The sequence below is a fragment of the Phyllopteryx taeniolatus genome, chromosome 12 (assembly GCF_024500385.1).
Source record: "Phyllopteryx taeniolatus isolate TA_2022b chromosome 12, UOR_Ptae_1.2, whole genome shotgun sequence".
In the NCBI taxonomy this organism is placed as follows: Eukaryota; Metazoa; Chordata; class Actinopteri; order Syngnathiformes; family Syngnathidae; genus Phyllopteryx; species Phyllopteryx taeniolatus.
The window spans coordinates 387,523-401,179 of NC_084513.1; the positions used below are offsets into that span (position 1 = coordinate 387,523).

Sequence of the window (13,657 nt, forward strand, 5' to 3'; positions counted from 1 at the left end):
AAAACTAATTCCAGGAGCGAAGCTGTAGATGAAGGCTCACAGACGGACACCAAACTGTCAGACCTGGCTGTCCTTGTCAGGGTGTTTTTCCACCCACATCCTGGGAAGATGAACCTCCGACAGAGTGACTGACAGCTGGAACCCTTCTGGAGTCATGACCTGCCCTGGCAGCACACTCACCACTGCCTTACAGTCAGTCCTCTGCGGGATAACATTTACTACCTTTAACATTGTGATAAGAGAGAGCTGAAATGATCAGCGCTGTCACGGCATTGTGATGATGTGTGATGTTGAAAGGCATCTGTGTGAGCTCTTGAAGCATTGCAGATCAGATTTAAATGTGAACTAAAATATGAAAATATGTCTTGAAAAGTACAAAAAACAAAAACTGTACATTTTTAATGAAGCTGCATGTTCAAAAGACATGAAAACTAGTTTGTTCCAATTAAATAATAATAAATCAAGGCAATGTGACCAACCTTTATCTTGACTGTGTGTGTGATACATTGCAGGCTGCTGATCTCATATGGCATCTCAATGGACATGTCAAGGCTGAACTCTCTGATGGGGACCAATGACTTTGTTAGCACACACACTACATACAGTATAAGCACATATTATAACAGTCCATTTTTTTCTGGTACACTAATGTCACATGCCAAAATAACAGTGCTATGAGGCCATTTCAAAGCCCAGTGATTCTCAAAGTGTGGTACTGGTGCCTCAACTGCAGGCTCTATCTAGTGGTATGTGAAAGATTTACTATGTAACTACAGTTGTGTTTAACTTTTAAGGATAATATATTTGCATTTAATCTTTTAGGATTTAATTTACTTTAGTTTTTATTTAGGTGCAGTTTTAAGTTAAGTTCTACACGCAGAATATTTTAATTAATATATTTTGTTTTCCTATGTTTAAATGCAGAACTGTTATAATGTTATGTTAGAATGAAACCTTTGTCTCATTTGTGATGTCCTACGACACAATTCTATTTTAATATAAGTACTTAAGTATTTTTTAGGTGGTAGTCGATGTAAAATGTTTGAGAACCACTGTTTTTGCCGATCAGAAACTTGAAGACCGATTTCTGAATCAGCACAATAACAACGCTGAATCAAAGAAACATATGGTAGAAGTGAAAAAGGGTACCTGCATGTTTAAGTAAGTTCGACGTTCGCCCAAAAAGATGAGATGTTTTGCTCCATTTGCAGGATTAATATTTTAGTCTGCTTGGCTTTTTCTCTATTTTTTTTTTATAATGGCAGTGGTTTTATACTGAATGCAAAACATCAGACAGGTCTGCTTTGATGCCAGACTGACAATTCATCATCATGCTCGTCTTTGCTCCATTTTTCATAATCATTTTTAATGAAGTTGTTTACATATTATAATTAGAACTACAGTAGTTTCACATGAGCATATTTATTACAAATACGAAACTCAAATTCCAAAACTGAAACTGTCAGAGACAAGGTTTCTTTTATTTGCTAGATAAATTTCCTCAAGGCAATTTTTTTTTGTTATACAAACAAAACTTTAAAGGACCACAGGGGTGCAGAGACGTTAAGAAAACTTTTTTGGCCACGTCGATCAAATGGGGCAATATGGGTTCTTTCAGGCTTCTATAAACTCTAAATTCTACTTTATGAAATTATATTTTTGACATCCTGTTTTTTTTATATATAGCACCAGTATAACCAAATGAAAAAAAATCTTGTTTTTTTTATTTAGATGTTTGAGTATGGATTAATTAGGGGGAATTTTTTTTTTTTATTATTTGAAAAAAAGACGAGTTTTTATTTCCAAATCCGTGCTCTTTTTTTCCATTTGTTATATAAAAGAAAAAAAATCATCATCAAACATCTACTTTCAACCAAACCTTGTACTTGCTGCATTATCCGTCACACATACTTTGTCCACAGTCACCTGTTGAAAGCACAAAAACCTTCTGAGGCTACCAGAATCAGAATTTTTTTTTATGTTTTATTTGTCTTAAAAATATAGTAAAAAGGCATAATAGTTTCTCTTTGAATCCTAGCCAGGCCCATCTTACCTGTGTAGTCCGATTTAATGCTGCACTTTGCTGCCATGGTGCAACACTAGCAGGCAGGGTGAAAAAAACACTCCCATCCTTGACGATGAGCTCGGACACAAAGGTCACTTTAATGAGGACGCTGGCACCTGCTGGCAGGTTGCCCACACTGATGGTGAAAACGTCCTGCAAGGAAGCGTGCAGTGGTCACAATGCAGGTCACGTCAACTCTACTGGCTCCTTTAGAGTGGGGATGTGTGTGTGTGATGTGTGCATACTGGAGCGTCCTGATCCATGAGGTAGGCGCCATGGCCCTTCTCTATAGCCCGCTTGTACTCCTTACGAGCCTGCTCTTTCTCCTTCACCTGATAGCCAAGGACATGCAGGTAAACTGGTTTGAAAAATACCAGACAAGGCTGGATTTACACTGAACCCCCAATTCTGTATTAGTACCTATAGTTGCTGTTCGTCAAAAAGATTGTCAAATGTGTGTGATGTGTGCATGCATTTTGTTCTTATTTTGGCTTTAGGTGGCTTTTTTTGTCATACTTTTTCAAAAGCTTGACCGCCACGCAGAGCTTAGTTAAGGATTAACACTGCTCTGCTGTTTTTCTTTTTCTTTTTTGTAACCCTTATTTCAAAAGAAGGATTAGTCTTAACACATTTTTAAGAGAATAACGTGAGCAAATAAGAAAAATATAAACTGAAAGTTACGTGACATGCAAAAAAAAAAAAAAAGACCCATGTTTTGTTACATGTTATCTAAGTAAATTTACAGTGTAGCATGATGCAGTTGTATGTCTGTTTTGTTGGTTTGTCACTGATTAACCTATTCTTAGACATGCATGAACGTTAAGGATGTGGGCGTATGGAAGAGCAAAAAAAAGTTTTAAGACTTGTTAAAAAGGCCGATCCATTAATTTTCTATGCTGCTTGTCCTCATTCGGGTTGTGGGGAACTGCAGTCTATTCCAACTGATTTTATTTACAAGGTCAATCACAGGGCAATTATAGACAAAGAACCATTCACACCAGTGGACAATTTTGAGTTTTTGATTAACCCAACGCGCATATTTTTGGATTGTGGGATGAAAATTGTGTAGCCGGAGAAATCCCAAGCAATATGCAAACTCCAGACAGAGATGGCGGATCTCCAGACTGTGTTACATAACCACTATTCCATCGTGCACTTCTCATTAAAATTTAAGCAATTTTATTAACAAAATGTGATCAAATTACATAGTTTGAGCAAAATATCTATTGGATTTAGAAATGCTGGCAAACAAACAAATGTCCATGAAATTTGGCCACCATATCAATTTCAGTAAGTACATCACAGTGTTGAGGTCTTGGGAAGTAAATAATTACATGTCACAATATTATATAATTTAATTACAAAATGTAAATAATTGTAATCCATAACATTATTGGGGAAAAAAATGTGTAATTGAATTACAGTTGCTTCTGGAAATTGATTACATTATTAGGTGCATTTGGAAAATAGCTGCAAAAACTCAGATTTGTATTAATATCACTTCCTCATTCTAAAGCCCAAGCTTGTGATTGGCTCTCTCTGGTCACGTGCCATTCTGTTATAATCTCAAAAATGACATTTCTTTCCAAAAATGACTTTGAAGCACCACGTAGCGGTGCAATCTGTTAATTTGTCTGATTTATTGAAAAGATTAGACTCATAGTTACACTTCTTGAACACATAAAAGAACATTGAATTTTGAACTTTATAATTTGGGACTTTTTATGGGGCATCTGGTTCGTCATATGAAGCGATTTTGTTTAAATTGTGCACTTTTGTCATTAGGTCGTGGTATTACGTTCTCCACATGATTTACACATCCATCCATCCATTTTCTGAGCCACTTCTCCTCACTAGGGTTGCGGGCGTGCTGGAGCCTATCCCAGCTATCATCGGGCGAGAGGCGGGGTACACCCTGAACTAGTTGCCAGCCAATCGCAGGGCACATACAAACAAACAACCATTTGCACTCACATTTAGAGTTGTCAACTAACCTACCACGCATGTTTTTGGAATGTGGGAGGAAACCGGAGGACCCGGAGAAAACCCACGCATGCACAGGGAGAATATGCAAACTCCACACAGGCGGGGGCCGGGATTGAACCCCGGTCCTCAGAACTGTGAGGCAGACGCTCTAACCAGTCGCTCACCGTGCCGGATTAAAACCAAAGATCATTATTTTGGAATTAACCACAAGCGGCACGGTGGGCTGCCGTGCCGCTGGTACACATATAATCCAAAATCACAGTTTTTATTATATATTTACATTTCATCATGTTCCGTCATGCGTTTTTTTTTTTTTTTTTTTTTAATGTAAGAAACAAATATGTGGTTAATTCCAAAATAATGATCTTTGGTTTTAATCCGGCACTAATACCTGATCTCGGCCACATGGGCGAAAAAGATGAGATTTGAGTCATTTGGTGACAAGGTGTAAATCCAGCCTTAGGTTGTTACTGTTCCTTGAACTAAAAGGACATTTTGAGGTAATGTACCTGTCCCACCACATGTTTCCCATTAATGAAGGCTTCAAAGCCACACACGGCTGCGTAATCGTCCAAAGGGAAGACATACTTGGCCTCAATGGGCACATCGCTCTTATTGGTGTACCTTTGGAAGATGATGACCTACAAAAAGATAAAGGCATAAATAAATAAATGTCAGTCTTCTTGGATACTGCAACTTGAAGACATATAACTGAAGTCACTGAAAGTAAAAAATGCTCCTACATGAGAGAGCAAATCCATCAACTTGCACTTCACATGCACGGCCAGCAGGGGAAGCTGGTGCCCTGCGCTGTCCAGCAATCCTGCAGTCACGTCGTCCAATGGGTTCTTTATGCTTCCAACGCCATCATCATCAGGAAAGACTGCTGAGAAAATACACATACGTAGCGCCCACACGCAGCACACACGTTATTACCACTATCATGATGTCATTATCTCCCCTCATGAGTGTTATAGGCAGTGGAATCATATTTAAATGCCTCTATTTTCTCTATAAAGATCAACTTAGTTGGCTTACAAAAGAAGTCGTTCTCATCCATTGCACTCCTTTGTAATGAATGATAAGTACTTCCCATGCAGCTCACTGACACGCGTGCTTGCCGTGGGGATGGCAGTTTGGTCCATTAAATCTTCTATCAGTTACTGTACTAAAAACTTGTGCTCAGCAACTTTGCCAACTGATCTTGAGAGGAAGTTTTACTGCCAATTAGGAGCGATGCTACAAGAGGAAGCTTTGTGAACCCGACCCCTGAGGTTCTTCAACGTGAAATCACTTTTGTATTTTTATTCATTTCTTTTACAGTGTCAGTGGCTTTAATGGAATTAGCAACAACATGGTATTTTGTGGAGATGAGACCTTATGATATACATTTTTAAAGAAAAGACACTTCAGGATGACCTACCACTGACTTCCGAAATGAAAGAAAAAAAAAACGTGAACAATTTTTCAACAGCAAAGTCTTGCATGCAAGTGTTGTGCAGTGCTCACCTATGTCAGCAGGGGGCACACAAGACTCAGTAGAGGTGTCCACAGCTGGACTGAACACTTTCAGTTGGTCTCCATCGATGCTGAACCGTACAACATATTTCAGCTTGACCTGCTCTGGACTGTACACCACGTACTCATCACCCTGGAGAATATAGTGGAACAGAATTAGCTACAGCCATATTTGAACTGCAACCTTTCTTTCTAAGAGGAATTAAATAGAGATATCATTGTGACAGCTGAGAAAGGCATTGTTTCTTACCGCAACCAGGTAAGTTTAGCTACTTTAATTATTGAGGAAACTATTATCCATCCATCCATTTTCTATACCACTTGTCCTTACCTGGGTCGAGGCTGAGCTGGAGCCTATACCAGCTGACTTTGGGTCCGAGGAAGGGTAAAGTCTCAGTCAATCAAAGGGCACGTACGTAGGCAAACACCATTCACACTAACATTCACATCTACGGATATTTTAGCATCTTCAATTGACCTAAGAAAGATGTTTTTGGAATGTGGGAAGAAGCTGCAGTACCAGGAAAAAAAACCCATGCAGGCATGGAAGAACATGCAACCTCCACATAGAAAGGCCAGAGCTTGGATTCAAACAACCAAATTCAGAACTGTGAGGTGGATATGCTAAACATTAGACCGCAGTGTCACCCAGGAAACTATTGGTGATCTGCAACCTCATTTGTACTACATTGGAACATCCAAAGTCAAACTCCACCATAAGTGGAACAATTTGGAGGTTTTGTAAAAATATGCATCAAAAGTCGAACTTTGGAGTCATAAGCATCTAAACTAAAGGATAAACTCAAAGAGGGAAAATGTGATGGTAGACATACTGTAGAACAGGAGAGGAATTTATTCACATCGGAAAATGTCCGGCTCCTCAATACAATATGGCTGTGCAGAACAATAGATCTTCCCGTGGGCTCACCACCTGTGGGAGGGGGCATAGGGGTCGGGTGCAGTGCGAGCTGGGCGGTGGCCGGAGGCAGGAACCTTGGCGATCGGATCCCCAGCTACAGAAGCTGGCTCTAGGGACGTGGAATGTCACTTCTCTGGCAGGGAAGGAGCCCGAGCTGGTGTGTGAGGTCGAGAAGTTCCGACTAGATATAGTGGGACTAGATATAGTGGGACTCTGGTACCAGTCCTCTCGAGAGGGGTTGGACTCTCCTCCACTCTGGAGTTGCCCACGGTGAGAGGCGTCGAGCAGGTGTGGGTATGCTTATTGCCCCCGGCTCGGCGCCTGTACGTTGGGGTTCACCCCGGTGGACGAGAGGGTAGCCTCCCTCCGCCTTCGGGTGGGGGGACGGGTCCTGACTTGGCACCAGGACACTCTAGGTCGCAGTTCGATGATCGACTTTGTGGTCGTGTCATCGGACTTGCGGCCGCATGTCTTGGACACTCGGGTAAAGAGAGGGGCGGAGCTGTCAACTGATCACCACCTGGTGGTGAGTTGGCTCCGATGGTGGGGGAAGATGCCGGTGCGACGTGGCAGGCCCAAACGTATTGTGAGGGTCTGCTGAGAACGTCTGGCGGAATCCCCTGTCAGAAGGAGTTTCAACTCCCACTTCTGACAGAACTTTGCTCATGTTCCGGAGGAGGCGGGGGACATTGAGTCCGTGTGGACCGTGTTCCGCGTCACCATTGCTGAGGCGGCCGACCAGAGCTGTGGCCGTAAGGTGGTCGGTGCCTGTTGTGGCGGCAATCCCCGAACCCGTTGGTGTGGTGAGGGATGCTGTCAAGCTGAAGAAGTAGTCCTATCAGGCCTTTTTGTCCTGTGGTACTCCTGAGGTAGCTGATGGGTACCGGCTGGCCAAGCGGAATGCAGCTTTGGTAGTCGCTGAACCAAAAACCCGCGTATGGGAGGAGTTCGGTGAGGCCATGGAGAAAGACTTCCGGACGGCTTCGAGGAAATTCTGGTCCACCATCCGGTGTCTCAGGAGAGGAAAGCAGTGCACCGCCAACACTGTGTATAGAGGGGATGGGGCACTGCTGACCTCGACTCGGGACGTTGTGAGTCGGTGGGGAGAATACTTAGAAGACCTCCTCAATTCCACCGACACGCCTTCCCATGAGGAAACACAGTCTGGGTTCTCTGAGGCGGCCTCTCCTATCTCTGGGGTTGAGGTCACCGAGGTGGTTAAAAAGCTCATCAGTGGCAAGGCCCCTGGGGTGGATGAGATTCGCCCGGAGTTCCTCAAGGCTCTGGATGTTGTAGGGCTATCCTGGTTGATATGTCTCTGCAACATCGCGGAGGGTGCGTTCCAACTACAGGAGGATCACACTCCTCAGCCTCCCTGGTAAGGTGTATTCAGGGGTGCTGGAGAGCAGGGTCCGTCGGGAAGCCGAATCTCAGATTCAGAAGGAGCAGTGTTGTTTTCGTCCTGGCCGTGGAACAGTGGACCATCTCTTCACCCTCTGCAGGGTCCTCGAGGGTGGATGGGAGTTCGCCCAACCAGTGTTTTGTGGACTTGGGGAGTTCTGTGGGGGGTGCTTCGCGAGTATGGGGTACCGAACCCCCTGATACGGGCTGTTCGGTCCCTGCACGAGTTTGGAGTCAGAGTTTTGGTCCGCATTTCCCGCAGTAAGTCGGACTCGTTCCCGGTGAGGGTTGGACTCCGCCAAGGCTGCCCTTTGTCACCGATTCTGTTCATAACTTTTATGGACAGAATTTCAAGCCACAGCCGATGCGTAGAAGGGGTCCGGTTTGGTGGCCTCAGTATTGCATCTCTGCTTTTTGAAGATGATGTGGTTCTGTTGGGTTCATCAAGCCGTGATCTCCAACTCTCACAGGAGCAGTTCGCAGCCGAGTGTAAAGCGGCTCGGATGAGAATCAACACCTCCAAATCTGAGACCATGGTCCTCAATCGGGAAAGGGTGGCGTGCCCTCTCCAGGTCGGGGATGAGATCCTGCCCCAAGTAGAGGAGTTCAAGTATCTTGGGGTCTTGTTCACGAGTGAGGGAAGAATGGAACGGGAGATCGACAGGCGGATCGGTGCAGCGTCTGCAGTGATGCGGACTTTGTATCGGTTCGTTGTGGTAAAGAAGGAGCTAAGCCGAAAGGCGAAGCTCTCAATTTACCAGTCGATCTACGTTCCTACCCTCACCTATGGTCACGAGCTGTGAGCAACACTTTTCTGAAATCATCAGTTAGAACTTCAACAATACTCGCACTCTGTTTGCTGTGGTTGACAAGCTAACAACCCCCCAAATCAGATTGTTCCAGAACTACTAACGGCTGATAAATGCAATGAATTTGCTTGTTATTTTAGTGAAAAAATTAAATCCATTAGGTTAAATACCAGCACAAATCAGCAAATTGATATAATGATACTACATCTGAAGACACCCAGGAAAAACTCGATTACCATGCCAGAATTTGATACAGTTGACCAGAAATCTGTAGAGAAAAGTTCAGCAGCTGAAACAATCAACGAGCTGTCTTGACTCAATACGATCTGACTTTTTCAAAGCTATTGCGAAGTCTGTGCTCCGTGATTTGCAGCAAATAATCAATTGCTCACTTCAGTCAGCTGAGTTTCCTAAAGTGCTTCAAATAGCTGCCATTTTGCCTCTTCTAAAAAATAGAATGCTGGACGCTTCCATGTTCGCTAGCTATAGACACATCTCGAATCTCCCTTTCATAGCCAAGATTGTTGATTTAAGTTATTTTTAATCAACTCAGCAATTTCTTGAACTTAAATGGACTTTTTGACAAATTTCAATCATGTTTACAAACTCATCACAGTACAGAATCTGCTCTTATCAAAGTGCTAACTGATATAACGTTGAATACCGACTCGGGAAAGGTGTCAATTCTGGTCTTGGTGTACTTTTGTACTTTTACTTATGTTAGGGAGTGGCTTCAGTACTTTTACTTTTACCAGAGTTGCAAAAGTATCAATACTTTTACTTACAGTAGGTACTGAATGACAGTACTTTTGACATCTCTGCTTAACATTGTTTACATATTGTCATTAATTTCATGTTTTGAAATTTGAATAACTTGGAGATAAGCCAAAATCACAGAACTAACTGTGTTCTATTTCGCAGGTTTCACTGTATACTCAATATGAGATAGGTAGCTAGATAGAGGAGTATCTGTAACATTTGCATAACCAATATTGTCCCAGATTATCGCACTACTCGTCACTTTAAACCGCATACACTCCTTGAAGTCTCAGCGACCTTTGCACAATGGTCATTGCACCGGACTATTGCAATATTAGTCATTCGAACTGCTCTCAGTGCAAGAGGACTCTGCATCTTTTTGCACAATTGTCAAAAAAAAAAAAAAAAAAAATGTACCGGCATTACCAGATAACTAGCAACCCTTTACTGCTCAGTGACTGTTTTTTTTTTTGTCAATGTCTTTCTGTCTCCAAAGTGTTCTGTAAATTGACTGTCTGTTGTCGTACTAGAGCGGCTCCAACTACCGGAGACAAATTCCTTGTGTGTTTTTGGACATACTTGGCAAATAAAGATGATTCTGATTCTGATAGATAAATACTCCATCATACGCCTCCAAATCCAATGAGATCATTACAAGAGCTGTACCACACAAATCTGCCTGTACAATAATAATACTGTACCAATATTGTTTTGATTAACACCATCAAACTAAACTGAACTAACTTATTCACATGTACAAAATTGCAGCCCTACCTCAAACTCAGAGTAATTGGTGGCCGTGCGGCGGACAGCGTGCACGCTGTTGTGTCCCTCAGGGGCCCGAGTCAGCGTGGAGTCTCTCTGGTGAAACTCCAGGCAGCGCCCCAGGGCTACGTCACACACCAGCAACAGCCGAGAGCCATCCGTGGTACTGGGCTTTGAGTACTTTAGGCAGGTGCTGTATGGAGGGCATAGCATGACATGCATAGTGAAGATGGTTTGGGATGGTAAAATGAGGAAACAATGCACAGCAGTTGAGCGCTGAAGAACACATGTGTGAGGATATTCAATGTTTAAAATCATTTTGTCAATGCTTACTGACCTCATGCTATCGCTGAAGTATATGCCATTTCCAAGACTGCCAGCATCTGTTCGTTCAATCCCATGATGTTCCACTCCAACACAAGGTAGCAGCAAACCACTAAGAAGAGTGAAGGTCAAACATATCGATCATTGGGTTCAAGAAACTGCTGCATGTGAAAATCGGCAAATAACAGACGTTACGCCCAAAATAGGTTTTCTATATTTTCAGCGCGGAATCACCCTCCCACACTGTTGAAAACACATTCTAGACACAAACTTATGAAGAATCATTTAATAATTTAAAAAGTATATACAGTAGATTTACAAGGAGTACACTGTGTAACCTGGTCAGTTCTGAGCAGAAAGTATAACATAATGAAATGAATATGTATTTATATTCATACATATTGCAGAAATGAGCTTCTTTAATAAAATTTAATAAAACAATAAGCAGTAGACGGATAGCATGAAAAAGTGGGGAATATGCAAGAAATTTTTTTTTATTTGTTCACATTTGAAATCCGTAAGTAGCTAGGACGACTATGTCTGAAGCCTGATATATTGTGAAATGACTATTATTGACATTCACCTAAAACAAAAGTTGTAATCTTACATTCAAAATCATAATTTGTTGAATTACACAAGTAGTATTTTTGCTAGAAAAAGTTGGGGTTTCTTTCAAGAAAAAGTCATATTATGAGAACAAAGTCATAATGTTACAAGGAAAAAGTCAAATTTATCGAGAAAAAAGTTATATTAGGAGAATAAACAGGACATTTTATGTGTGTGGGGGGGGGGGGGGACGTGTTTAATACTTCACTGATACAAGGCTTTGGCTTTTAAAGGTCCAGAATGGATTGTATTAGGGTTGGAGTAAGATGCTCAGCATGTAGTGGATCACCTAGGACCAACAATTTGGCATATGTGTGTTGCGTGTATATTGTCGGTATATGCATGTACTGTATGTGTTTGTCACACTTAAACTCACCGCGACAGAATTCCGACAAAGTTGCTGGGTCTGGAGGAGTGAAGGAGGGACTTGACGTTGCCGAACTTGCTCTTAAAGGTCTGAAGCTCCACGGCTCTGCTGACACGCAGCACCTGATGGATCTGCATGGCTCTGAAAAAGCCAAATAAAGTAGAAATGTACTTCACAAGTGGCACTTATGAATGAAAAGTAAGCTTTTATAAGCCCACTGGGGATCAATCAAGCCTGAAGCAGACCCACGGGAGCTCTAGCTGAAAAGGTCTCTGTGGGGATGAAACTACAGAGTGTCTCCAAATACGTGTGCTAGTCATCTATTGAGTTTGTCAGAAAGGCTTCAAGTGTCGTGTGTTAAAGAAACTCGCTACACAAAATGGCTACATACAATAAGGTGGGACGGACGACTGCATACGCTTCACACAACTGACCTTTTGCTGAGCAACACTATCAGAGAAGCTACACTTTCCTTGTGGCACTCTGTTTATTCAATGATACATTTTATAGTTTTTTTTATTTCTTTTTCCTCTTTTAAAGGTAATTATGGTCAGAGGCATTTCTATACTCACTGCGGACCACAGGTAAGAAGGACCATGGAGGCGCCTCCTTTTTAAAAACAAAAACCAGCACAATGGAAAAGCAAAGATAACTTTTAGTCAATAACTGACTAATACAAATAATAACAAATAACTGAAGTACCAACACTAAAAGCAAACTTCACATACTGTGTACATTGTATAAATAGCTTTTATTTTTTTAAATAAATAAATAAATAAATAAAGCATGCAATATGGACAGCAGGGTGGCCGACTGGTTAGCATATCCGCCACACAGTTCAGAGGTCATGGGTTCATGATATCCACACTCCGGCCTTACCCCCACATTTTCTCCTTCCTTCCATTCCAGAAACATGTATTTTGGGTTAATTGAAGACATTAAATTGTCCTTAGGTATGAATGTGAGCCTAAACGATTGTTTGTCTATATGTGCCCTGCAATTCACTGGTGACCAGTGTAGGCATACCCCGCCTCTCACTCGAAGTCAGCTGGGATAGGCTCCAGTACACCTGCGCCCCTAATGAGGATAAGCGGTATCGAACATGGATGATGCATGTACAATATTTTCAAAATGAAAAAAAATTAAGTAAAAAAAAAAAAAGGGAATGGAAGGCAAAAACTTAATTGTTGTCTGTTTGTTGACAACAAGCCTGCTAGTAAAGAGAGATTGGGGAGATTTCCAAAATCCGACGTGTCATTGCAGTGTCTGGTTTCCAGTTGTGTCGTTGACATGGTCAAAAATCAGCCATCTCTCAGGGCCTCTTTGCGGGGGAATCACAAAACAATGGTACAAGCAGTGCTATTGTTTTGTCACTGATATGGGCCAATGTCAGCTGTCTCTCGGGGCCCCCTTTATCACGGGAAGGTAAAAAATGTACTGGTATCATCTGTATATTAATAGTATTCTGTTGTAGCTTGTTGACCAAAATGCTAAGATGAGGCTTAGTAACAATTGGTGGCGCGAGCAAGCTGTTTCTAGTTGTATAGGTCGATTGGTATTGATTTTTGCTTTGCGATTTGTATGCTACTGTAGCTTCTATCTTGACTGGCTTTGCACGATTTCCTTGTGCCTCTTTGATATCGTGGATGTAATCTTACCTGCCCCGGAACAGAGACAACACAGCGTGGTATTCGCGGCAGCTGGGCTCGACCGTTTCAATGCTGCACCTCAGGGCACGAAACTTGCCAACGCAGGAAGGGGCGGGGCTTCTCAGAGTCATCTCACTCACGTTCAGGATGTCTCGAATTAGCTAGACAAGGAGAAACAATGATTCTCAGTCGTGATGAGAGCTGCATGTGTGTGGCAGAGCGACAAGTGCTTTTTATGTACCGTATTTTCACGACCATAAGGCGCAATTAAAAGTCCTACATTTTCTCCAAAATGGACGGGGCGCCTTATGCGTGCACCGAGTTCCAACATCTATAAATGTTGTTGTGTGATGAGCTCTCAGCTTGACTTTTTTTTAGATATTTATTTATTTAAAAAAATATATATATTTTAGCATTTCCTGCCGACACGCTGCTTACACAGAGGAAAAGCGGACATGGCTTTTCTTTCTTTTTTTTTTTTTACTGCTT

At 42.1% G+C, this 13,657-nt stretch overlaps 1 protein-coding gene across 3 annotated transcripts in view; it reads right to left on the reverse strand.

The window, feature by feature from the left end:
- The window catches only part of parp4 (poly (ADP-ribose) polymerase family, member 4), an 82,670-nt gene that overhangs the window by 33,510 nt on the left and 35,503 nt on the right, over nt 1-13,657 (reverse strand). For 2 of the 3 annotated variants that reach the window (XM_061791530.1, XM_061791528.1), the window contains exons 10-21: nt 13,178-13,329; nt 11,529-11,660; nt 10,560-10,658; nt 10,232-10,415; nt 5,561-5,702; nt 4,795-4,937; nt 4,561-4,692; nt 2,311-2,397; nt 2,054-2,218; nt 1,880-1,926; nt 480-561; nt 64-201 (exon numbers count right to left, since the gene is read on the reverse strand). In XM_061791530.1, the coding sequence (XP_061647514.1) occupies nt 64-201; nt 480-561; nt 1,880-1,926; nt 2,054-2,218; nt 2,311-2,397; nt 4,561-4,692; nt 4,795-4,937; nt 5,561-5,702; nt 10,232-10,415; nt 10,560-10,658; nt 11,529-11,660; nt 13,178-13,329 (1,503 nt within the window). The remainder of the gene's footprint in view (nt 1-63; nt 202-479; nt 562-1,879; nt 1,927-2,053; nt 2,219-2,310; nt 2,398-4,560; nt 4,693-4,794; nt 4,938-5,560; nt 5,703-10,231; nt 10,416-10,559; nt 10,659-11,528; nt 11,661-13,177; nt 13,330-13,657) is intronic. The other variant, XM_061791529.1, reaches the window with a different exon arrangement.